This window comes from Malus sylvestris, chromosome 10, assembly GCF_916048215.2.
Source record: "Malus sylvestris chromosome 10, drMalSylv7.2, whole genome shotgun sequence".
Lineage (NCBI taxonomy): Eukaryota > Viridiplantae > Streptophyta > Magnoliopsida > Rosales > Rosaceae > Malus > Malus sylvestris.
The window spans coordinates 40,013,465-40,037,881 of NC_062269.1; the positions used below are offsets into that span (position 1 = coordinate 40,013,465).

General features: G+C 37.8%; 2 protein-coding genes across 2 annotated transcripts; both read left to right on the top strand.

Annotated features, from left to right (window-relative positions):
- The first annotated feature begins 3,653 nt into the window (after window positions 1–3,653).
- LOC126587456 (protein STRUBBELIG-RECEPTOR FAMILY 3-like) lies at window positions 3,654–9,324 on the top strand. The gene is made up of 16 exons (XM_050252532.1): window positions 3,654–4,176; window positions 4,902–5,031; window positions 5,114–5,185; window positions 5,323–5,388; window positions 5,495–5,569; window positions 5,671–5,742; window positions 5,826–5,897; window positions 6,058–6,123; window positions 6,268–6,333; window positions 6,552–6,922; window positions 7,015–7,421; window positions 7,634–7,905; window positions 8,028–8,157; window positions 8,320–8,456; window positions 8,582–8,738; window positions 9,000–9,324. The coding sequence occupies exons 1-16, from the start codon at window positions 4,077–4,079 to the stop codon at window positions 9,060–9,062; spliced, it is 2,256 nt and encodes a 751-aa protein (XP_050108489.1). The 5' UTR covers window positions 3,654–4,076; the 3' UTR covers window positions 9,063–9,324.
- Window positions 9,325–15,594: 6,270 nt separating this feature from the next.
- Window positions 15,595–17,773, top strand: LOC126586863 (uncharacterized). Its single transcript, XM_050251830.1, has 8 exons — window positions 15,595–15,754; window positions 16,017–16,072; window positions 16,401–16,459; window positions 16,551–16,660; window positions 16,765–16,849; window positions 16,931–16,983; window positions 17,181–17,311; window positions 17,403–17,773. The coding sequence occupies exons 2-8, from the start codon at window positions 16,039–16,041 to the stop codon at window positions 17,621–17,623; spliced, it is 693 nt and encodes a 230-aa protein (XP_050107787.1). The 5' UTR covers window positions 15,595–15,754; window positions 16,017–16,038; the 3' UTR covers window positions 17,624–17,773.
- The last annotated feature ends 6,644 nt before the right edge of the window (window positions 17,774–24,417 follow it).

A 24,417-nucleotide genomic window follows, 5' to 3' on the forward strand; every position in this document is an offset into this window, starting at 1 on the left:
AGAGAGCCACAGACAGAAACGTGTGATAAAAGAAGAAGCAAAGGATTTTGAAGAAACGTGGCTTCATGTGCATATATTATTGTCCTCTGCAGAATTCACCTGCCTGCAGAAACGATACCTAAACCCTAAACACAGAACCAGAAGTTGCAACTTGCATGCATACCAGAAAAAGCATGGTCCCTCCCACACCCAAACAAAATAATGCGCATATTTATTGGTATGTAAACAACTGTGGTTTTGTTTGTTTATTTATGGCTGATTTTGCCATGCATACCAAAGGAGATATTCCGATTAAGAGAGAGCTTTCATGTTTGGTATGTTTGGGCTTGTCAATGTTGTCATACGAAATAGCAAACAACTGTTGTGGTAAATTTAACATTGGGCTGGTTCGGCCTTGGAGTGAGTTTGGATCAACAAGAGATTGAAGAACATCACCAACCCACATCTAGTCTGAATGATTAATGAGTTATATGATTTTAGGGTTTGTTCATGGCAAATTCTTGGGTTTGTAGGTCGGGTCACGTAATTGTGCACCCCATACACAAACGTAAAGAAAGCCCCAGTATTGCATTTTCTCCTCTCTCTACTTTACTGTGGTTTTATTATTTTGAAGATTTGTTTAGGATAAATTCTAAAGTTTGCTTGTCCGACCACGTGATTGTGTAGTCACACATACATGTAAAAGGTTAAATATTATCTTTTTCTTCTTGTCCCAACATAAGTTTTTATCCTTGTATTATACTTCAAGCGATCGAACTCTAAACTAATTACTCCACCCTCCCTCGCCACTTAGATTAACGCCAATGACTTGTTAACCTTCAATCGTTGGTGTGTGAACCTTCTTTTAAGAAACATATATAAATATACTATACTAATAAAACAATGCTCCAAGTTACGACTTCTGTCATTGTTTATCTACTTGAATCAGCTAGACTACGAGCTGCTTCGAGACAAGTATGTCTGTGAAGTGTCTATTTCTTTGCTCGTCGTCTCAGGGATAATAATCAAACTCTTGAGGAGAGAGAAAACTGACCTGTGAAAGGTTTAGCTACTTAAGTGCCATACAGGCTGTTGCTAATTAAGTTTTGCATAATCGGGTGCATTTTTATTCACCACTCTTAGATGCGCTGGTGATGCTCTCATCTTATTTATCACTGTTAAATGAGTTAACATTTCGAGATTAATTTGCGTCTATCCACTATAAGTATCTCGAAATTTAAATTCATCTAATGATGATAAATAGGATGGTGAACGTCACCATCACTTAAGAGTGATGAGCAAAAATATCCTTGCATAATCACATTTCAAGATGTGGAAGAATTCAATTATTTGCTCATTTCTGTGCAAAGCGTGATCTTGAAGCTTAATTATGTGGACCAAAGTTTGCTAAGTTACAATTACAAATGTACCATGCATATATTAAGATAAAGCTACTAATTATTCAAAGAGTACAATGATTGATTGCTGCGTGCTGTTTGTATCATTGATTAAAATTGATAAAGCATTGGTCAATATATATATAGAAGCATAAAGGGATTCCCTGCCTACAAGTCCAACTTTATCTAAAAATTACATTAAGCAACATTGGAAAGATTTTTCAGCCTACTGGAACACAGTACGTACGATACACAAAGTGTAATAATACAATTAGTTAGAAACATGAAGAAAAAAAATTCAACCAATTGTATCATAACACTTGGCACTTGGTGTACTGGGCCAGTGTTCCCTTCACAACAAAAAAGTTCTCCAAACATTAGTTGGTCAAAACAATGTTTTTACCTTCTTGTACTCTAGTTCGAATTCTCTTCTCTGTACATTTAATGTAGTATAGAATAAAAATTGATTGTCAAGAAAATAATTAATATTATAGATTTTTAAAATGGCAAGGTTTGGCTTTTACTAATACTGATAATAGCTGAGTCTTAGCTGAGTCTTAGCTTGTAACTAAGTAAGATACTAAAGCAATTAGCTAGATGAAGAATTAGTTAAAGAGGTTGAGATACTCATTATCAACTCATTTGAGATCATATTAAGCACATTTGAAGCTATCGGATTAATAAAGCATAAATCCATCCTCCATTGATAAGTAGCAAATCGCAAGTACTCATTTCTCAAATTACATGTGGTCCAATATTTTAGGATTTTTACCCAAGCATTTCAAGTTAAAAACTCTCTCTCTTCTAAATTAGTAATAATTTTAAACTCTCCCCCTCCCTTATCAATAGTAAATCCTCACTTCTCAACTTCTATTGACAAAAACCTAAGTCTGATCGCTAATTATGGCACTCATCATGCATTGGTGCGTGCAGAGAGAAAATTATGGGTCTCGTCGTGATTGATATCTCATGTGGAAGTTGACGTGAGAATCACATGGGTCCTTTGCATGAATTGCATATAAATGGTTGGGATTTGGTGCAATATTATTAACCATCTTACAATAAATTATAAAACAATACGTTCTCTCACCAAGTTAACATCGCAGATTATATTCATATGGAAAATGCTATCGAGATCATATCTTAAAGATTATATTTTGTAAATCAAATGATGTGGTGGTTGATAATTGTATTTATTTTTAATGAATTAAATATATAATCAAACTATCAACCGTCACATCATGTAGTATAAAAATATAACTCTCTAACATCACCCAATTTATAATTATGCACGGTTGAGACAAAGCTTACCAAAATGAAATTTGAACTCCCAAGCTATTTAAATTATAAAATAACCATGTTGGTAAGGAGAATTATTGACCTACATTGTTATTAAATTCATATTTCTTAGAAATTAATCCACTACGTAATTAGTCCAAATATTGTCAAAAACCCTTTGGTAAATAGGATCGAGCATGTCGGTTTTTTTCCTTCCATCTTTTTTTTCGTGTTTCTTTAGGAACCTAGTTTCCTATATTCAACCCATAGTGTACATGTAATAGGTCTTATGTGATATAAATGTACTTTAAATAGTAGGAAAATCGTAAGAGAGATTGTAAAGGAGAGCAACAAGAGATTGGTTCATTTACTCACCATCAGAATTGTATATTTTTGCTAGTGAAATTTCTTAAACATCGTCAGACCTTGTTAATTTTCATTGTTGCTTGTATTTTGCTATTTTAAGGTATTTTCGTGTAGATTTTAATTGTTTAAATTTATCATAGTTTATAATATAATTGTTTTGATCAGAGCCGAATTCATATTTAAAAAGAAGAATTAGACTAAATTTACCTTGAGAACTGTGCTTTCTTTGTTTGTTTCAAAATTTCCAAACCTACAAACTTGTTAAGAGGATAAACTTTTTAGTATGCCGAGAATATGACCCGATACACCAGGTAAAATAACACAATTGGTTAAATTTGTTTTTCAAAATTTAAACTAATTATATCGTAGCACTTGGTGTATCGAAAATACGACCAGCACTCTGACGTTAAGAAGATAGAAAAATTTCATTGACTGAGCACAAAATTAGGTTATTTTGAGTATGAGTGGAGATCAACTTTTAAGAAAAGAAGAACAAGCGCGGGCACCTAACGGCAATATAATACAAGACAATGTCCAAGAAACAAAAACCCAAAGACTAAAAAGAAACGGTTCGATTTCTTTTTAAATTTTTGAAAAATAAAAAACGCATCTTTGAAAAAGATACATATGAATATGATGTATACAGAGCACTCCCCTATAGCTTTTCTCGAAAAGACAGAGCTAACTGTTCAACTCACAGTCTCTTTGTTTCTTCTTCCTCAGCTGCTCCTGCTACTTTCTTTTATCTCTCAAACCCCATCAAAGACTTGATTTTTGTTCGCTAATCTCAAGTTATTAGCCAAATTTGAGTTCAGCTCTTCAGTTTTCAGCCCATGGAGTTTCTGAAAATTTGAACTTTTTAGCTGGGTTTTGAAATTTGTAAGCTTTTGTATGAGTTGTGTTTTTGTGTTCAAGGGGTTTTCTGTTTGTTTCCTGAGAAAATAAAAGAAAATAAAGGCAGAAAAAAAGCTGGGTTTCGTGTTCAAGGGGTTTTCTGTTTGTTTACTGAGAAAGTAAGGAGATTAAAAGGTTGGGTTTTTCTTGGAGCAGCCTAAGATGGTTCGTGTGCGGTGGGAGATAAGCACGCAGTTGTTGATTGGGTTGATGCTGATTCTCACTGTCCCAGCTTCTGTTGCACTGACTGATCCTCAAGATGGTAAGTGTGAAATTCTCAATTTCTGAGCTGAATTTATATGCTTTGGTAGTCATCTGTTTGTTTCTCGGGAAAATTTGAGCTAAGTAAGCTGAAAACAAAATACTTGAAAATATGATTTGGTAGTCCTCTGTTTGTTTATTGGGAAAATTTGAGCTGAATTGAAAGAAAAATACTTGGAATATGCTTTGATAGTCATCTGTTTATTTCTTGGGAAAAATTGAACTATACTGAGTGCAAAATGCTTGAACATATGCTGTGATAGTGATATGGTTGTTCCTCATGGTGAATTTTTAAGCCTAACACGTGGACACAAACGTAGTGACATGGACATGTGGGACAACATACCGTTAAAACATGAAGAAAGTTAAGGTCCCACCATAAACCAATTGACGATATGAGGAGTAGCCCAAGGACTTAAAAGCATATGCAAAGTCCTTTCTTTTCGCAATGTGGGATTAACACTCTCAACAATTAGTCCTCTGTTTGTTTATCGGGAATCCTTTAACTCAACTGCGAGCAAAATACTTAGAATAGATTTTCCTTTTTTTGTTCTTTCTCATAATTTGCTGTTTCTGTGTTTATATTTCTTGAAGTCTTGGAGGTTTTTGCATTTCAATGGATGAAGATTCAAACTATTTAAAAACTGTGAACTTTACTCCTGATTTTTAATTGAGTTTGCGAACGTCATGCTCTGAATGATTATGTTGTGCGTTTTTGTCTTTCAGTTATCGCGATGAATAGTTTATTCGTTGCTCTAGGCTACCCTCCTCTTCCAGGGTGGCTTCTTGTTGGAGGAGACCCATGTGGGGATAACTGGCAAGGTGTTGGCTGCGTCTTCTCAAACATAACATCACTGTAGGTTGATTTCCTTCTTTTGTAAATAGTGCAAACTAATCTTTTAAGCCATATGTTCTGAACTATTTGTTTGGATTAACAGAAAGCTTAATGGAGCCAACTTGGGAGGACAGTTGGGTGATAGCTTGGCACTCTTCGGGTCCATCATAGAAATGTGAGTCTCATTTTCAACTTTCATCATCGTAAAGGGTGGACAAACTGTCTGGCATTGGCTGCTTGCATTCGCTTGTTTACATTTATGTACATATCTATGTGTAATCTTATGAAACTTTGTTCTATTTTATGGACCAGAGATTTCAGCAATAACCATATTGGAGGGAGTATTCCAACATCGTTTCCCCTGACAGTCAGGAACGTGTATGTCTGCACCCCAACTCGTTTATGTTCGATTGTTTAGCTGTTTGTATATCCTTTTGTGCATGTTTCCTTAACAAAGTTCTATCTTGTACTTCCCCTGCTTTAGTTCACTATCAAATAATCAGTTCAATGGAAGCATCCCAGGCGGCGGTTTGTCATCATCAGCACAGTTGTTGGAATTGTAAGATTCATTCAACAACTGCTTTTCTTGGTGTTGTATTGTTATTTAATATGCTGTCTTGTTCTCATTGCAATATGATTATATTTCTTATATTACTTCAGGTCGTTAGACAATAACCATCTTAGTGGAGAAATACCAGATGCCTTTCAACCGCTCACCATTTTGAATAGATTGTACGACCTTTTCATTCATTCAATCTGTTTTTCCTTTGTTTTACAATTCGTACTTTTGGTCATAACGATATATCATTGTGCAGGGATCTGTCTGGCAATAATTTAAGTGGTCAATTGTGCCCCTCATTGGCAAATTTGTCATCTCTTTCCACATTGTGAGTTATGATGGTGCTTGATATAAATTTTTGGTCCATTCAAGACAACTTAAGATTTTTGGATAGTGGTGTCCGACATTTTTTTATTTTCAGATTTGTCATCATCTATTTACTATCCGTGCATAATCTCTGCTAACTGTTAAGTATTTCTTGAATGCAGGCACTTACAGAACAATAACCTGGTTGGAACCCTTGATGTGTTACAGGATCTTCCCCTACAGGATTTGTAAATTCTTACATCCCTTATAACTTAAATTACTTTGTCTGATGGCTTTTTATTTGCATGTTTACCTTAAGTGGATTTCGTTTTAGTTCGCCAACCAATTCGCTGCTCTCTTCAGCAACTCAAAATTGTTATTTTCTGATGTAGGAACATTGAAAACAATTTATTCTCTGGGCCAATACCTCCAAAGTTGCTTGGCATTCCTAATTTCAGGTAAACCCGAGGGACTATAAAATTTCTGATGGAACCTTCCACAGAAAAACCATGCATGCTTATATTGTCATCGCTTTCTGTCTCAGTGTATTCATGTTGAACGTTCATGTTGTTTCCCTTTTTCTTCATTCCTTTGTCAAACTTCCCCAGAAATTACTGAATGCACTATAGTTTACATCTCTTTCTACTTTTACTAATGCTGACACCTGTGGGTGCAGAAAAGATGGAAATCCTTTCAATACTACTATTATTCCATCACCTCTACCACCAGCACCTTCGTTTGTAGCCGGGGCACCTACTTCTTCTCAACTACCTTGGCAACAGGCTAATGGTCCTTCTTCGCCAGCAATGCTAACTACTGCTAGAACTAGGAATTTTTTTACAACTAAGACGGTGATGTGGATTGCTATTGGGGGGATTGGGATTCTAGTAGTTATTGTACTAATTTTATGTCTTCTAGTAAGATGTTTCAAAGGAAGGAGACGGAGCAAGGAAGAAAAGAAGCATGAGATTAGTGCATATAAGATCCCTAAAGTGAATAAGAGTTACAGTGAATCGTCACTTCAGGAAGGTGGTCAAATGGAGAAGGGTAACTTAATTTCTATTAGTTTTACTAAAACATAAGTTTCTCTGTTTACATTATATATAAAAGAAAGGTAACTTTCTGAACTTCTTTTACAGTCCCAAAAGAGGCAGTTATGAAACCACTGGATGACTATGGAGTGGACAGCAACAGAGTGGTTGCAGTTCCAAAGCCACAAAAAGAAAAAAACATAGAGGTGGAAAGTTCTGCAGAAAGTTCGATACATAAGAAGGATCATTCAATTGACATGACAGACGTGAGTGCAGAATTTTTGCCACGACCACCCCCTCCCCCATTTTTCCTTGCCAACAAGGACACTGGAAATTTGGTTGGGCCTGCTAGAGTAACTGCAAGCAGGATTCCCATGAAATCGCCGGACCTAAGCTCTGTACAAGTGTTTACTGTTGGATCACTTCAGCAGTATACTAATAGCTTCTCTGAAGAAAATTATATTGGAGCAGGCATGCTTGGCAGTGTTTATAGGGTTACGCTTCCTGACCAAAAGGTACGATTACTTTGATTTTACATTAACTTATCTTCTGGAACTACGAACTGGTCATTTGGTTGTGTGGCTTATTTTTCCTTCTACAGTAGACTCTGTTTGTTCTTTGGCAGTTGGGGTGATGATGCTGGTTTCTTGATTGCTTTGTTTGGCTTCCTCATTTCTTATGTCTCTGCCCTGGCATCTAACCCCTCACTTTTTTATTTTTTTTGTAGATTTTGGCGGTCAAGAAACTGGACAGTACAGCATGCACACAGCAGAGCGATGATGAATTTCTTGATTTAGTGTCTAATATCTCTAAAGCAAAACATGCTAATATCGTGAAACTAGTGGGTTACTGTGCTGAGCATGGCCAACGGCTACTTGTGTATGAGTATTGCAGAAACGGGACTCTCCATGATGCACTGCATACTGATGATGAAATCCATCATAAGCTTACATGGAGTGTGCGCATCCGCGTTGCACTTGGAGCTGCAAGAGCTCTTGAGTAAGTAGAGCAATGACTCGAAACCAAAATCTCTGTACTTTATTATTTTTGACATGTGCACTTGTGCAAAAGAGCTGGCCTTCCACCTAGGTTATTAATCTTATCTTTTACTTTTGGTATAGGTATTTGCATGAGGCCTGTCAGCCACCCATTGTGCACCATAATTTCAGGTCTGCCAATCTTCTCCTTGATGAAGAGCTTGAAGTACATGTCTCGGACTGTGGTTTAGCTCCTCTGATATTGTCTCCCTCAGTAAGTCTTGTAACGTTCTGGTTTGAAACCTTGATATTATACTTGCAAGTAATAAGCTGACTTGTTGGGTGGAGCCAACTGACTGTTGGAGATAAGAGTGCAATTTAAGCTATATATAGAGTTGGCTTAATCTATAGCTGATTTGTGTTCGTTGACTCTCAGATGTCTGGGCACCTCCTCACTACTTATGGTTCTGCTGCCCCGGAATTTGACTCAGGAAGTTATACTCACCAAAGTGATGTCTACAGCTTTGGGGTTGTAATGTTGGAGCTCCTTACAGGGAGGAAGGCCTATGACAGGTCGGCAATTACATCAAGAACTAATATGCGTGTTTCTCGCACCTTTCACTGTTAAGTATGTTTGCCTCAGCTGAACTTAGCTATCGTTCACAATTTTGTCTTCTCCTGTTATTAAAAAAATCTAGGTCACGGCCTCGTGGGGAGCAGTATTTGGTTAGATGGGCGGTTCCGAAGCTTCATGACATTGATGCATTATCAAGGATGGTTGACCCCTCTCTAAATGGAGCATATACAATGAAGTCTTTATCCCGTTTTGCTGATATCATTTCCTCCTGCGTACAAGTGAGTTTCTTCGTTCCTTTTTCCTCCCACCAACTTTTTGTGTTCTTGCTAGACGATGCTTCAGGAATATAAAACTTAAGAAAACGTACCACTGAAGTGTTTACGCAGAAGTTTTGTGCGTGTTTTGCTACGTATCCTGTTCACATCGGAAGCAACGTATTATTTTCCTCAAAGCAACACTTCAATGTTAAATATTTTCAAGGACTCCTTGGTGTTCCGTTAAGCGATAAATTCACCTTATATCCAATCTTTCTTGCACAGAGGGAGCCAGAATTCCGGCCACGAATATCTGAAATTGTCCAGGAACTCCTACAAATGGTGTAATCAGAGCCTCCAACCTCCAGCAATCAATCAATTGAGGATAAAATCTTAACCGGAAAACGTTTCAAGTCAGGTGGTGAGCTTGCCCGAGCTGCAAGTTAGGTCTGAAAGGGACTTTGGAGTTGTGTGACGGGTGAAGCCGCAGCAGCATACTCTAGACCTCTTTTGACATAATTTAGTGTACTCATTTGTTTTCTCTTATCAATGGGAAGGTGCTGCTAATGTAATTTATTTATTTATTTATTTTTAACAATTTCTGTGTGAATCGTGGATTGAAAAATCGCTGCGACCAAAATTTCGGAAAATTAGGTCCGACAATGAAATGGGGGGTTACAGCTTTCAGGAGGCAGATTTTCTGCCCTCCAGTTCCAGTGCCCTCCTATTTATGTGGTCACGGTTAAGTTACGTCAATATTTTATATTATTATTTCTTTTTGTCTTATTATCTCTATAAAAAAAATATAAAATATTGACGTGATTTAACCATCATTACATAAAACGGGAGGGCACGGGGGTTGGAAAGGCAGAGAATCTGCCTCCTTTCATGAAATGTAGCCAAAATTCTTTATAAAAACTGATATTTACGAATTTAAGCGTTAAATTATGGCTATTAATGATAAAAACTCGTACTCATTTCATAGTGGATTGATTTCCCACCAGCTATTCATTTATACGAGCCTGGATATCCCATTAAGTTAGATGAATTTGATGGTTCAAGCATTTCGTGACACCGGACGTGGCCGAACCATATTCGATGGGAGGAGCGAAGATTGATTTCCCACCAGCTATTCATTTATACGAGCCTGGATATATCCCATTAAGTTAGATGAATTTGATGGTTCAAGCATTTCGTGACACCGGACGTGGCCGAACCATATTCGATGGGAGGAGCGAATGTGTCCCTTTTTATCTTAGTAAATGGGCATGGGTTAATCCAAACCCACTTGTTTTGCCCAATGCCCATCCTTATTGTTTGGCCTTGGATATGTCTTCGTTCAATATGATTGTGGATCGATGAAGGAACGCATCTCGGTCAAAAGTTTCCCGTCATGAGTGCAATACTTAGAGGACCGGGCCGGATGCACGACTTAATTGAATTAGGCTGGATACACCACTTAGGAAATCTGACAAGGATGCATCAGACCCTCCACGGATAAAATAAAAGAACTTTAATGAAAAGTTCTTGATACTGTTTATTTTAATGAAAAATCACATTTTTATACTAAAAAGTTAATTTTGATACTATTCACTTTACCCTTTATTTTGTCCTTATCGTTAAAACTCAAAGTTTTCAAGCATTTTTCATTAGTTTTCCTATAAAATAACTTACAATTACCAAAACACTAACCGATTAGGACATCTCTCATATGGGGTGGGCAAGACCATTGTGCGGTCTAAAATATATAAGGAAAACTAACGAAAAGTCCAAACAAAACTTTAGTTTTAATGAAAAATGACAAATAAAGGTGTAGTAATAGTACCAGGGAAAGGTAAAAATGTGGTTTTTCGTTAAAAGTGAACCGTACCGGAAGTGTTTTGTTAAAACTCACTAAATATATGGACTTGCACGGGAAAACTAGGAATTAGAAATAAGCCCAAAACTGAAATAGGTCTGTAACGCCGTTGCACTATTCCAAACCCTAGCTAGAATTTATGCATTGTATGGGTGCATATCATTCTTTGCCTTTTTATACAAGGCAGTTAGCTAGGCCTCATTGTCCTATCTTGCGTCGCCTTCATAGAATTCATGCTTGCAAGACCTCAAGGCCGAGGCAAAACGTAAACAACATAGACCATCTTATCAAAAAGAAGACAAATTAATTACACATCACCGACTTGAGATTTTATTGCCATTCCTGACTTGAGATTTTATTGCCATTCCTGTTTTCTGGCACTTAAAAGTCAGTACCATTGATCATTAGAAAACCAAAAAGGTTAAGAATATCAGAAGTACTCCAAGTTAAAGCAATAAGTTAATTACCTGATTTGCACACCATCGACTGCCAGTTTTCGAGCCAAGTGTTTAACAGGCAATTCGTGACTTGTTTCCCGTTTTTGCATGCATGGACTCGTAGATGATCGATTCTGGGGCGTCAGATTTTGACGTGGGTTCCCGCATGATTTCTAGAATCGGGGATACATAACATAGCTACTTGACAAAAAAGGGACAAGATCCCACCCTAAGGAAGAAATCTTCACCTTTCCTAAACTAGGGTTGTACTAGAGTGAAAAACAAGTATTGCCCTAATTCAAACTCTTCACGTTCAGTGTGTACTGTTATAATAAGAGACTCTGCCCTAATGCACATACGTTTTTATTGAGGTCGATTGTTCTGACATCCATTGCGTGAATAGACATCAACGCGCGCGCAGCTCCAAACTTTTTGAGCTGTTGTCACGCCCAATTAACTTGCATAATATGGATGTGCATCTTGGGCCGGTACCACAGGACCAGCCACAGGGGCCACCAGAGGACCAGCCACAGGGGCCGAATGCCGCAGCGAATGTCCCTGGAGATAATGAAGGGGACACACTTCTTTCAGTTCATCGCGACTCAAACTTGCGACAGTTTATGTTTGCGTTGGACTTGGGGCTGTTTGACAGTGTGCAACAGTTGGAGATTCTCATTAGAGATACCTTTACCACCCTATATAACTTGCGTGGATGGCGGATTCCAGACGACTTGACATTTGTGTACTCATCCCAGTTATTTGGAGGAGACACATACACTACAGGTCAGGCTATGGCATTGGAATGGAAAGTCTTTCGTCAGCTCATCCGATACATGGTTACTGATGATTATATCTTCGGTAGAACTGTCCCGTTCTATAGAGTTTTGCTGACAGGGATGCAAAGAGAACGAGGAAGTGTCAATATCAGGCCTTTTGACATCGTTAGTGCAGAACAATATATGCTCACCCGAATGTATTCGCCGGAGGACGGGCCGCCTCCATTGCAGCATGCCTTTTCCTACAAACTGTCTCTCCCTGGAATTCTAGGCATCTACGAATGTCCTAGGGATCACGTGGTCAACATTCCACATGAGGATGTTGAGCGTGGTCTGCAGTGTGTCTTCTGTGCGGATATTGGTCCGAATATTAACAACAATATTGGTCCGAACATTGACAATGTTGGTTTCTTTGCTGGTGAAGGTGGGGACGGGCCACCGCAGGGCCAGCAACAAGAGGAGAATACTGCAGCGAATGTCCCTGGAGTTAACGAAGGGGACAGGCTTATTTCAGTTGATCTCAACTCGAACGTGTGGCAGTTTTTGTTTATGTTGGACCTGACGCTGTTTGGCAGTGTGCAAGAGTTGGAGATTCTCATTGCAACTACCTGTAGGTGCCTATATAACCTCCGTGGATGGAGGATTCCTGACGACTGGACAATTGTGTACTCTCCTGGGTTATTAGGAGGAGACAGATACACCAGGGAGCAGGCTATGGAACTGACATGGCCAGCCTTTTGTCAGCTCATCCGGTACGTGGTTATGGATGACTTTTTCCACGCTAGACTTGTTCCGTTCCGTAGAGTTTTTCCAAGCGGAGAGACGAGATTTCGAGGAGATGTCAATGTCAGGCCTTTTGACATCGATCGCGCTGAACAATATATGCTCGCACGCATGTACGTGCAATTAGACGGGGAGCCGCCTCTGCCCGGGCCTCCATTGCTGCATGCATTTTCCTACATATTCTCTTCCCCTGGAGATCAAGGCCACACAGAATTGCCGAGGGATGACGTGGTCAACAATATGCCTCTGGAGCATGTTGAGCAAAATCTGCAGGCTGTCTGGTGCCGGGATATGGATCTGCTATACATTCAAAATATTAACGTTAACAATATTGATTGGCCGGAGGCGCTCGAGTTTGCCGGTGCAGTAGGAGATGAGGCGGCCGAGTTTGCTGGTGCAGAAGAGGAGGCGGAAAGCGTGGGTTCCAGTTAATAGTGCTCCAATATGAGAAATTTTTAGTTGTGACTGGAATATGAATGGTACACCACATGTTTCTATGTAAGTGGTGAAAAATTTTAATTTTTAAGTTATTAACCTTTTAACACACATGTCTCACCATTTATATGAAAACATGTACTGTGCTAAAAAATCTCTCCTCCAATGTAAGCGTGGGTTGTAGAACTGGCTATTATTAGGTTAATTCTAGGATATATATACACACACACACACACATGAGTTTGCCTTTATTCATATTTTTCGTGAAATTCTTCATTCTACAATGTTTTTGATAGCTTATGGTGCAACGTGGAATTTTCCGTATAATAAATAATAACTTACGAGTACAAATATTACAAGGGATACTTTGGATGCGGTCCATAATCCTTAACATTCTTTGATTAAAACCTTAATAATATTCAAAGTTTGATCAAGGTCCATTGACTTTGTACACCTCATTATATTACTATTAATATTAATATTTTTATAGTTTTGATATTAATTGTTTGATATTTTATGAGATTTAAAATCCTATAAATTTAAAATCCCTCATTATAATACTATTAGAAACGGTTACAATAAAAAAATTCAAACATTTTGATTGAATAAATGGATAAAAACTATGTAAATAATAAATGGCAAAAGAATATATCCATAGTGTTAAAAATTGGTACATTTTACAAAAAAATTGGTACATTTCACATATAACAAAGTGGTACATTAATAAAGAAGAATGAGTACATTATAAATAAATTAGGGTATAGATAAAAGATTAAAAATTATGAGTACAAATGAATTTTTAAAAATATAGGCGCTAAAAGAAATTAATACATGGGTACAAAATAAAACTAAAAAAAATACTACAAATTAAAAAAAATATGTTGCAAATTAAAAGTGGGTACAAACTAAAAATATAAATATATGATACAAAGTTTAGGCATAAAACATAAATATACCATATGTAATTTTTCTATCATTGATTAAATATACAATGTCATGTAACGGTATACATATGGGTACAAACACAAATAAAACTTTAAAAAATATGGGCACAAAAAGAAACTAATATATGGGTGCAAATTAAAAATGAAAAGAAAATTGGTACAAATTAAAAAAATATTTGCAACATTTTTAACACTAAAAGAATATATTTAAAAATAAAAATATTTTATTATTCACATAATTAATGATGTTATTAGTACCCAATGACCTTGATCAAAAATTCAAAATTAATAGAATTTTAATCAATAGAGTAATAAAAAGAATGATGTGAACTTAATTTTCCCATAATACAATTATGAACAAGGCTCCTAAACTTAAGGAGAGCTGGTTCCCTTATTTAACACGCCATCTTTATTATGCTCGCGCAAACTTGACGATCGAGAGAAGACAAGTTTGAACCGGATAAAGAGGAACAGTTGCTTGGAGAGTTCTTTGGTGAGACTATTTGCGGGTTGATTCAGAGAAGGAATGAAGAACAATTTGTGCATTCCAAGTTTGACACATGAACAAAATGATAATCTAATTCAATATGCTTAGTGGAAGCATGGAACAACTGATAAATTTTGTAGGCCGAAACATGATCTACCACCAATATTGTTTTGTCATAAGACCTAAGTGGGATCATATTCTTCAACATGCGCTCTCACAAGTGGTTCCACAAGGGGTCACAAGAGAAACCAATTCTTACATAAGGAACTGATCAAGTAATTACTGGAACTAACTTCAATCTTCGAAAGCCCAACTTTAGGAAGCATTCGAGCCCAGGGCGTGTCGATGGAATAACCTGCTATGATATTATGATAAACTTTGTAGACTCAAGTATAGTTCACCACCAATATCACCGATATTGATCCAACTTAACCATCTGTTACTAGGTGTTTGAGTTTTATCACAAAAGACCTCAGTAATATTAGGAGTGAAAACTCTCATATATTAATTGTACATTATTTTGTCATATTATTGATGTGGGATCCTATTCTCCAACAATAACGAATTTGTCGCCATATAAGTGCACTTCCCGAAGTACACAGGTCGGCAAGGTTGCGGAGAAGTACAATTCCCAAAGTGACTACGAAACCCAAATGGATTCTCTACACATGCATGAGCTAAATCACTATACTTAGAGGTGTTTTGAATGAAATTAGGTCCGTGAAATTCATTCTTAACATGCCCCTTAAGTTTTGAATGAAATTTCCAAAGTGACTACGAAACCCAAATGGATTCTCAGTACATCTCCATATAATATGAGATTAGGTCCGTGATTCTTTATTACCTTGCCGTACATATAAATTGATGTTGCAATGTGTCGTAGTTTGAAAATTTGCATGGAACGACAATCATCTCTAATATGAACTAAAAAATTGGGATATGAATTAGCAGCGTTAACCTAAACAAGACGTTAGCCTTTTTGCATTACCATGTGTCTTATTTCTGTTGTTTCGTACTTATAATTTCTCCAGGATAAGAAGGTTTAGGGTTGCTTTTAAAAACGCATCACAGCCGCTGATATTCACCTACAAAAATAAGTGGTAGAGATTTGATTAAATCGGATCATGCGCACAATATCCCATAGCCTAGCCAGCTTCGTGGTCGGTTGCAACACCCGGAATAAAAAAGAGGAACGTATTAGGATATAAATAGTGATAAGATGTAGTAGAGACCTCGCGTTGTCAGAGAAGGGAAAGAAAAAAGACACAGAGAAGAGACCTTGTGTTTGAAACTCGGAATTGGACATAACCTGCAGAACAGGTCTGTTGCCCGATATCAAACCCTAAATTTATGTATCGTATGCGTACGAGTATATGGTTATTTGCCTTCATACATATGATTCCCTCGGTCCCTCTTCGGTTGATTTGGACCCTCTGTTAATTTTTCCAGTTTGAATTCTTTCATTACCAAAACCCTAGTCGATCCCTTTTTTCTCTTTGATATATTTTATTTTCTTTCTGAAATTATTCATCCCACAACTTATTTCTTGCCGTAACTTATTTCGTTGTTTGAAAATTTGCAGGCAACGACAATCCTAATCCGATATGGCACAGAGCTCTTTTGCTGAATATGCTCGGGGTTGGTTGGTTTGTTTTGTTTTTTAACTAGTTACTAATATAATATATGTAATACTCATGTGCCTATTTTGGTTTTTTTTTTAAAAAAAAAAAATATTTGGTGGTAATTTTGAATGTTTAGTATGAGTTTTGTTCCTCTTTGAATTGTAAATTTGTAAGTTGCTTATTAATTAAAGTTCGTTTATTAAAACACAAAAAATAAAACAAAACAAAACAAGAAAATGGAAATTAAGATTGGTGCTTCTGTTTGGTGTGAATTTTGGAAATTCGTTATTAGTTTTCTTTCTCACATATAGCTGTATTCTTCCAAATTTTTTTTGGGATTATAGGAAACTTTGCGGTTTCAAGGACCATTATTGAGTTAGAGCCTTGGAAAGCCAGAGGATGGGTAATAATTTCACTCAATCTATTTCCTACGATGAATTCTGTGGATGAACTATGTTTTGATTTAACCTGCATGCATGTGGCTTGCGGAGAAGGGTGGGATATTTGAGAAATTGCAGGAGACTGCCGTGAAGGAGAATGCGAAGGCTTGGATTGAGGCGAGGCCTGACATTCTTGACAAGGAGATTGCCATGAGAAAGATGGAGTTAGTTGCCAATTCCCTTGTTCTTTTTCGTTATCATGACTTGTATATTGCTTCAATAGATTGGGATTGTTGTTTTAATATTCATGCTTTTGATATATGTTCAGGCCATATTTTAAGAGATGCAAACGTGAACTTCGTACTTGTCCAGAAGCTAGGGAATTGAGGCAAAAACGTCCAAACTTTGTACCAGTAGGAATTTATTTTTTAGCTACTTCCCATGCGTTCATTCATTTGATAATATACTATATTCTAATTTGTGATCTCATGCAGGTGATTGTGGAGAAGCATGGAAGGAGTGACATTCCTGACATTGAGTTGGTTAAGTTAGTTTCCAATTCCCTTTTGCTTTAGTGATCTTTATTTTCGTTGTTACCATGCAGTCGTTTATGCTTTTGGTATATGTTCGGAAATATATCGGAAAAAGAAAGAAGACCAGTTGCCTTCATAGTTCCTTGTCCTAAATTAATGAAGGGGTTCTCTTCTCACAATTTTATTGCATATTCTGTATTTTTGTCTGCAGATTCAATGTCCATGGTGAGCTGCCACTTGGAGAATTTGTTTATTATATTCGGGGACGGATTGGGTGGCTCAACGTAGACAACATAGACAAGCCTATATTTGTCTCTTTTAAGAACACAGAACCTCCTGCTGGTGAGTTTCCACTCGTTTTTTTTTAATATATCACCTTGTTCCCAAAGTTAAAACTGTGTTTGTGGTTATAACTATTCGAATATTGTTATAGGTGCCTTGATGTCTGAAGTCGATGTGGAAAACAAGGGTGAAGATGGATTTCTTCACGTGACCTACAGTGGAGAAGGGAATGGCCCTGAATCCATCAATCATGAGCAAGAATGGAGAGAGAAGACAATGCCTGGACCTGACTTATTGTTGCGGAGAGGGAGAGGGCTTGCTGGGAAGACAATGCGGGAGCTCTCTCAGTCATTGATTCGATTACATGCTTAGTCCTTTTAGTTTTAAATCCTGCTTAGTAATTATGTTTATGTCTAATTCTGGTTATGTGCCAAGACGAGAAAGAGGTGTTTTGAGTCTGTTCTTAATAAGTGTTTTGAGACTGTACTTTGGCTAAATCTACAAAACTTTTCCCATACATAATCCTCCAAGCGTACCACTGGATGACTGGAAGAATTTGAGTCTCGTTTTAAATGAACATCATGGAGCATCATTGTGTTGGGGCTTAAAAAGATTTCACTACTTTGGAGATGTTTATCTCACAAAGAAGAATGTAATGCAACGAAATTGATAGGCAAGAGAAAGAAAGAATACTCAAAGTATTACACGAGATATTTATTTACTCACAAACTTAGTACAAAAGGAAATACTCAAACACTCTTAGAAGCTTTGTTGCTTCTTCTCACTTCTCACTACTTGCTCTCTTGGTTGGTTCAAATGGTGTGGATGCCTTCTCCTTTTATAGGCATGGATGGAACCTTGGAGAAGCATGGAAGCATCATGCTAGAGATATCTAGATAATTCCACTACCTTCCTAAGCTAGAATTATCTACATTAATCTTGTATGTTGGTGGAATCCTCACCATTCTTTTAGACTCTTCCACCAACTTGAACTTTGCTAGAATTCTCTAGAATGTGCATGGATCTTCCTTTATGTATGGGCCGGATCAATTGTCTTGGGCCAAGACAAGATTATATTTCAACATCCCCCCTTAATCTTGTCTTGTGATGCCGATTGATTTCCTCAATCTAACAAAGTCTTATTGTTTGAGTGGCTTGGTGAATATGTCGGCGACTTGGTCTTGAGACTTCACGTATTCCACTTGCACATCCTTTCTTGCAATACACTCTCTTATGTAATGATAGCGGGTATCTATGTGTTTGCTCCTGTCATGGAATACTGGATTCTTTGCTAGAGCTACTGCAGACTTGTTGTCGACATAGATCTCTGTTGGCTCTTCTTGTGGCATGCTTAATTCTTTCAGCAAATTTCTCACCCAGATTGCATGACAAACACATAAGGTAGCAGCTACGTATTCAGCTTCGCAGGTAGAGAGAGTGACAATCGATTGCTTCTTCGACATCCATGTGAATGCAGTGTCTCCCATAAAGAACACAAATCTAGTAGTGATTTTTCTATCGTCGGAATCTCCTGCCCAATCATTGTCGCTATATCCAACAAGTTTGTAGTTACTAGAACTTGAATAGAACAAGCCAAAGTTAACAGTACCTTTAAGGTATCGAAGAATTCTTTTGACGGTCTTCAAATGTGTAGTTGTGGGATTCTCCATGTAGCGACTGACTAATCCAACGGCATAGAGAATGTCTGGTCTTGTGCAAGTCAAGTAGCATAAGCTTCCAACTAGACTTTTGAAAAATGTTGGATCTACGTTTTTTCCTTTGTCATGCTTGGTTAGTTTGACTCTGCACTCCACTGGCGTGCTTATGGGCTTGCAGTTGTCCATTTTGAACTTTTTTAGTATCTCCTTTATGTAGCTTTCTTGGGAGATGAAAATGCCTTCTTCGTTCTGCTTTACTTCAATGCCTAGGTAGTATGCCATTAGCCCGATGTTGGTCATCTTGAATTCTTTAGTCATCACTCTTTTGAACTTTTCAAACATGCTTAGATTACTTCCGGTGAAGATTAGATCATCCACATATAAGCACACAATTAGAATATCTCCATCTTTGACTTTGATGTAGAGAGCATGTTCATGAGGGCACTTAATGAAGTTGTTCTCTTGAAAGTACTTGTCGATGTGACTATTCCATGCTCGTGGCGCTTGTTTTAACCCATATAGGGCTTTCTTCAGCTTCAGAACTTTATCTTCATGCCCTTTGATTTTATAGCTTGATGGTTGCTGAATGTAGACTTTTTCTTCAAGGACTCCATTTAGGAAAGCGGACTTCACATCCATTTGTTGAATCTTCCATTTGTTTTGAGCTGCCAAAGAAATTAGTAATCGTATAGTTTTCAACCGAGCAACGGGTGCAATACCTCATCATAGTCGATTCTGGCTCTTTGACTATAGCCATTCGCACTAATCTTGCCTTGTATCTTTCGACCTCTTCGTTGGCATTTTTCTTTATGTTGTACACCCACTTGACTCCGATGGCTTTGTGTCATTTCGGAAGAATAGCGAGTTCCCATGTATCGTTCTTCTGGATTGCTTCAATTTCTTCATCCATTGCTTTCCTCCACTTAGTATCTTGCACTGCTTCTTGGAAGTCAACTGGTTCACAATCAGGAAAGAGACAGAAAAAGTGTAGGATTATCGAGTCTTTCAGCTACCTCATAGAGATCTCGTAGACTTCTTGTGCGTGATACTTCTCTTTCATTTAGACTCTCACTTAATGATGCTGATGCTGGTGAATTGCCATGATTGGTTGATGTTGATGAAGCATGTGGATTAGTGGATTCTTGTTGAACCTCTCTTGCTTGCTCCATCATCCCTTGTTCATTCTCTTCTTCAAACTGAGGAAAGAAGTGAAGATCACCTGCATGAGAGCCAAAATCTCATTCTCCTTCTTCATCGAACATCACGTCTCGACTGATCACCGTCTTCCCATTGTTTGGATTATACAACTTATAGCCTTTTGAATTTGAGTCATAGCCAATGAAGATGAACTTCTCACTTTTGTCGTCGAGTTTGGTTCTCCTCTCGTCTAGTACATGTACATGGGCTATGCTTCCAAAAACTCTTAGATGAGAGATACCTAGTTTTCTTCCACTCCATGCTTCTTGCGGAGTCTTTCCCCACACACTTCTTGTTGGAGACCGATTGGATAAGTATACAGCACATGATACAGCTTCTGCCCACAACTCATTAGGCAATCTTTTACTTTTGAGCATGCTTCGAGCCATGTCGAGGATGGTTCGATTTTTCTTTCCGCCACACCATTTTGTTGAAGGGATCTTGGAATTGTCAAAGGTCGATGAATTCCATTGGCTTCACAGAATTCTTGAAATTCCTTCGAAGTGAATTCTCCTCCTCGATCAGATCTCATGGCTTTGATCTTGCAACCACTTTCTTTTTCTACGGAAACTTTGAACTTCTTAAATGCTCCAAATACCTCTGATTTCTGCTTCAAGAAATACAACCAGATTTTCCTTGAAAGATCATCAATAAAGAGAAGGAAATAATTATTTTTAACCAAAGAGCTTGATTTTATTGAACCTCACACATCGGTGTGAATGAGCTCGAGTGGCTTCTGGGCTCTTAAGGTCGACTCCTTTTGAAAGCTTTTCTTGAACTGTTTCCTAAGTAAACATCATTCGCAAGCTTGATCAGGGCGACTGATGCACGGTGAGCCTCTCACCATCTCCTTCTTGGATAATAACTCCAGTCCCCCAAAGTTAAGATGCCCAAAACGAAGATGCCAAAGCTAGGATGTGTCTTTGTAACTTGTTTTGAGGCACTTTGCAACATCATTTTGAATATTCATAGGAAACATCCTATTCTTTGACATTTTCACCTTGGCAATTAATCTTCCTTTGTCATCTCTAAGAAAAAGGCAATAATTTTTCATGTGAATATCATAACCTTTTTCTAAGAGTTGACACAAGCTTAAAATGTTGCTTTTCATATTGAGCACGTAGTAGACATTTGAAATTAATTGGTGACCGCCATTTTTCAGGAGAATTAGGATGTTATCTTTTCCTTTGACAGGTATTTTGGATTCGTCTCCAAAAGAAACGTTGCCACTCATCGATTCATTAAGCTCTATGAACATGCTTCTTCTTCCGCACATGTGGTTGCTGGCGCTGGTGTCAAGGTAGCATGTATAGTCTTAGTCTCCATCATTGTTCATGCATGCTAGTAGCACAACGCCATTATCTTCTTTCTCTTCTTTCACATAATTGACCTTCTCATCAGGCTTGTTGCTTGGAGCTCTACATTCCCAAGCATAATGCCCAAACTTTTGACAATTGTAGCATTGAACTTGAGATTTTTCATACCTTAAGTTTGAGCGCCCTCTTCCACGACCTTTTGTTGAGCTTCCTCCTTTTTCGTAGTTGCTATGGTTGTTGAAGTTCCAACCACGTCCACGTCCATGTCCTCGTCTGCGACCTCGACCACGACTTCTTCCGTAATGGCTTCTCTTGTTGTCGAAGCTTTCTTCTTTCTTCTTTGGCTGGACATGCGTCTTGAGGAGCTGCTCATCATTCCTTTGCCTTTTCTTATGTTTCTCTTCATATGCTTGTAGCGAACCCATTAATTGCTCTATACTAATTTCTTCCAAGTTTTTAGTTTCTTCAATCGTCACGACAAGGTGCTCGAACTTGGGGTCCAATGAACGTAGTATCTTCTCCATAATTCTAACATCTTCCAACTTTTCTCCGTTTCTTTTTAATTGATTGGAAACGGCTAAGACTCTTGAGAAATAATCAGAGATTGATTCAGACCCTTTCATTTGTAAAGATTCGAACTCACCTCTTAATACTTGAAGACGAACCTTTTTCACTTGTTCGGCTCCTTTGTAAGAGGTTTGAAGCTTCTCCTATGCTTGCTTGGCCGAGGTTGCACTCGAGACCTTCTCAAAGCCATTGTCATCCAATGCTTGGTAGATGAGGTAGAGAGCCTTCTTGTCTCTCTTTCTTGAATCTTTCAAACTCTCCTTTTGGGGTTGGGATAGAGTAGCTTTATCTTATGGTTCAGTGTAGCCTTTCTCCACGACTTCCCATACATCGTGTGCTCCCAAAAGGGCCTTTATTTTAATACTCAAATTATCGAAGTTGTTGTTGTCGAGCACTGGAACTTGGAAGGCTGCCATAGCGTTGCTAGCCATAGCTCTGATACCACTTTGTTTGGGCTTAAAAAGACTTCACTACTTTGGAGATGTTTATCTCACAAAGAAGAATGTAATGCAGCGGAATTGATAGGCAAGAGAAAGAAAGAATACTCAAAGTATTACACAAGATTTTTATTTACTCACAAACTTAGTACAAGAGGAAACACTCACACACTCTTAGAAGCTTTGTTGCTTCTTTTCACTTCTCACTACTTGCTCTCTTGGTTGGTTCAAATGGTGTGGATGCCTTCTCATTTTATAGGCATGGATGGAACCTTGGAGAAACATGGAAGCATCATGCTAGAGATATCTAGATAATTCCACTACCTTCCTAAGTTAGAATTATCTACATTAATCTTGTATGTTGGTGGAATCCTCACCATTCTTCTAGACTCTTCCACTAACTTGAACTTTGCTAGAATTCTTTAGCATGTGCATGGATCTTTCTTTGTGTATGGGCCGGATCAATTGTCTTGGACCAAGACAAGATTACATTTCAACACATTGAGCATCAACGATGAAGGTGCTAGTAGTTTCCGAAGTGAATATAGAATATACCGGACGAGTAATGGACAAGAATCGGCATGCTCTTGACATATATGGGAGCTCTCATCATAAGTAGTTATTTGAAAATTTCGTACATACGGGGTTGATCATAGTGATTATGGCAAGTGTCTTCGCCCATGAGCGGTAGGTCTTGGTTCGAGACTTGGGAGCTGCCTCTCCATAAATGGGGGTAAGGCTAGCCGAAATTCACCTCTCCCAGACCCTGCGTAAAGCGGGAGCCTTGTGCACTGGGTACGACCTTTATTGTTATTTATTTTCTGGATAATACAATTCGTAGGGAGCTTTGCCTATGCCTTAACCTCTTTCAAGCTTGAAAATCCTCTCTGGTCTTTTTCCTGTCTGTTAATTATAATTGGGATAGGATAGTGAGCCCTAGCTCCCCACATAACTAGGGTTTATGATAAACCCTAAACCCGCAATTTATCCAAAGTTTACTAATTTGGATTATGACTGCCGAACAGTGGAGAGATGTTCAGTCGGTGAACAAGCACAACAATTTGTGAACCTTGGTTGAGAAAATCTTATGTATGATGGCAAACAATCATATACTTGTAGACGCATATTAAGATACATAAATTTTAGGTTTGATAGCGGGCAACAAACCTGTTTTGTGTCATGTCAAATTCTGACATTTGAACACGATGTCTCTATACTAACATCTTAGGGGTGTAGTGTATTAAGATTTATATGGACTTTTGTTATCATTGAGATCTGCCTTCGCGTGAGTAGACGTCAGAAGCTCGAACCTTGTTTTCTTTGCCCGTAAAAACCCCTAGAAGATCTTAAATACAGTGGTGAGTCTTCGAAAGTTGCAAAACAAAAGTACTTTCATTTCTTTTTCTTTCAATAGAACATAGAGCTTATATTTTAGGCGTACTTGTGATTCTGTGCCTTTAAATATCTCTCTCCTCGTTTGATTGATTTTGGCCGTCTGTTATTTTCCCAGTTCTCAACCATCAACAATCAAATCCCTAATCCATTTATGTCAAGTCCTTAGTTTTTTGTTTTCCCTTATTTTTTCTTATAATTCTAATTGTCTAATTGATTGAAATTGGACTTGTTAGTTATATTTATAAATTGTTTTTTCTTTTGTATTCTTTTCTCAATGAGGCTTAACAGACAAAGAAAACAGTGGATACTTCCACTAGTTGAGTAGAAGGTGACGACCTTAATGAAACAACTATGAAGGTGGCTGTTAGCTACATCAGCGCTCAAATTCTTTCATCGTCCCTGGCATCGATGATCAACCCCGGGAACATTTAGGTTTTGATCTTCAGCCATCCTAGTCCTCAGGACCCAACACAATATTATTCATTCTTATATATTTCCTTTAAAAGATGCAAAAGGTGTTGATACGTCCTATCCACATAGAAAGCTTACCCTCTTCCACTGTTATTTTGTGATGTTTCGTTGTTTGAAAATTTGCA

Excerpts from the sequence above, each read along its gene's own strand:
- LOC126587456 (XM_050252532.1), top strand. The coding sequence starts at position 4,077 with ATGGTTCGTGTGCGGTGGGAGATAAGCACGCAGTTGTTGATTGGGTTG. Across the intron at positions 7,906-8,027 it reads GGAGCTGCAAGAGCTCTTGA|GTATTTGCATGAGGCCTGTC; the intron begins GTAAGTAGAGCA and ends CTTTTGGTATAG. Across the intron at positions 8,158-8,319 it reads CTCTGATATTGTCTCCCTCA|ATGTCTGGGCACCTCCTCAC; the intron begins GTAAGTCTTGTA and ends GTTGACTCTCAG.
- LOC126586863 (XM_050251830.1), top strand. The coding sequence starts at position 16,039 with ATGGCACAGAGCTCTTTTGCTGAATATGCTCGGG. Across the intron at positions 16,073-16,400 it reads TTTTGCTGAATATGCTCGGG|GAAACTTTGCGGTTTCAAGG; the intron begins GTTGGTTGGTTT and ends TTGGGATTATAG. Across the intron at positions 16,460-16,550 it reads CTTGGAAAGCCAGAGGATGG|GGTGGGATATTTGAGAAATT; the intron begins GTAATAATTTCA and ends CTTGCGGAGAAG.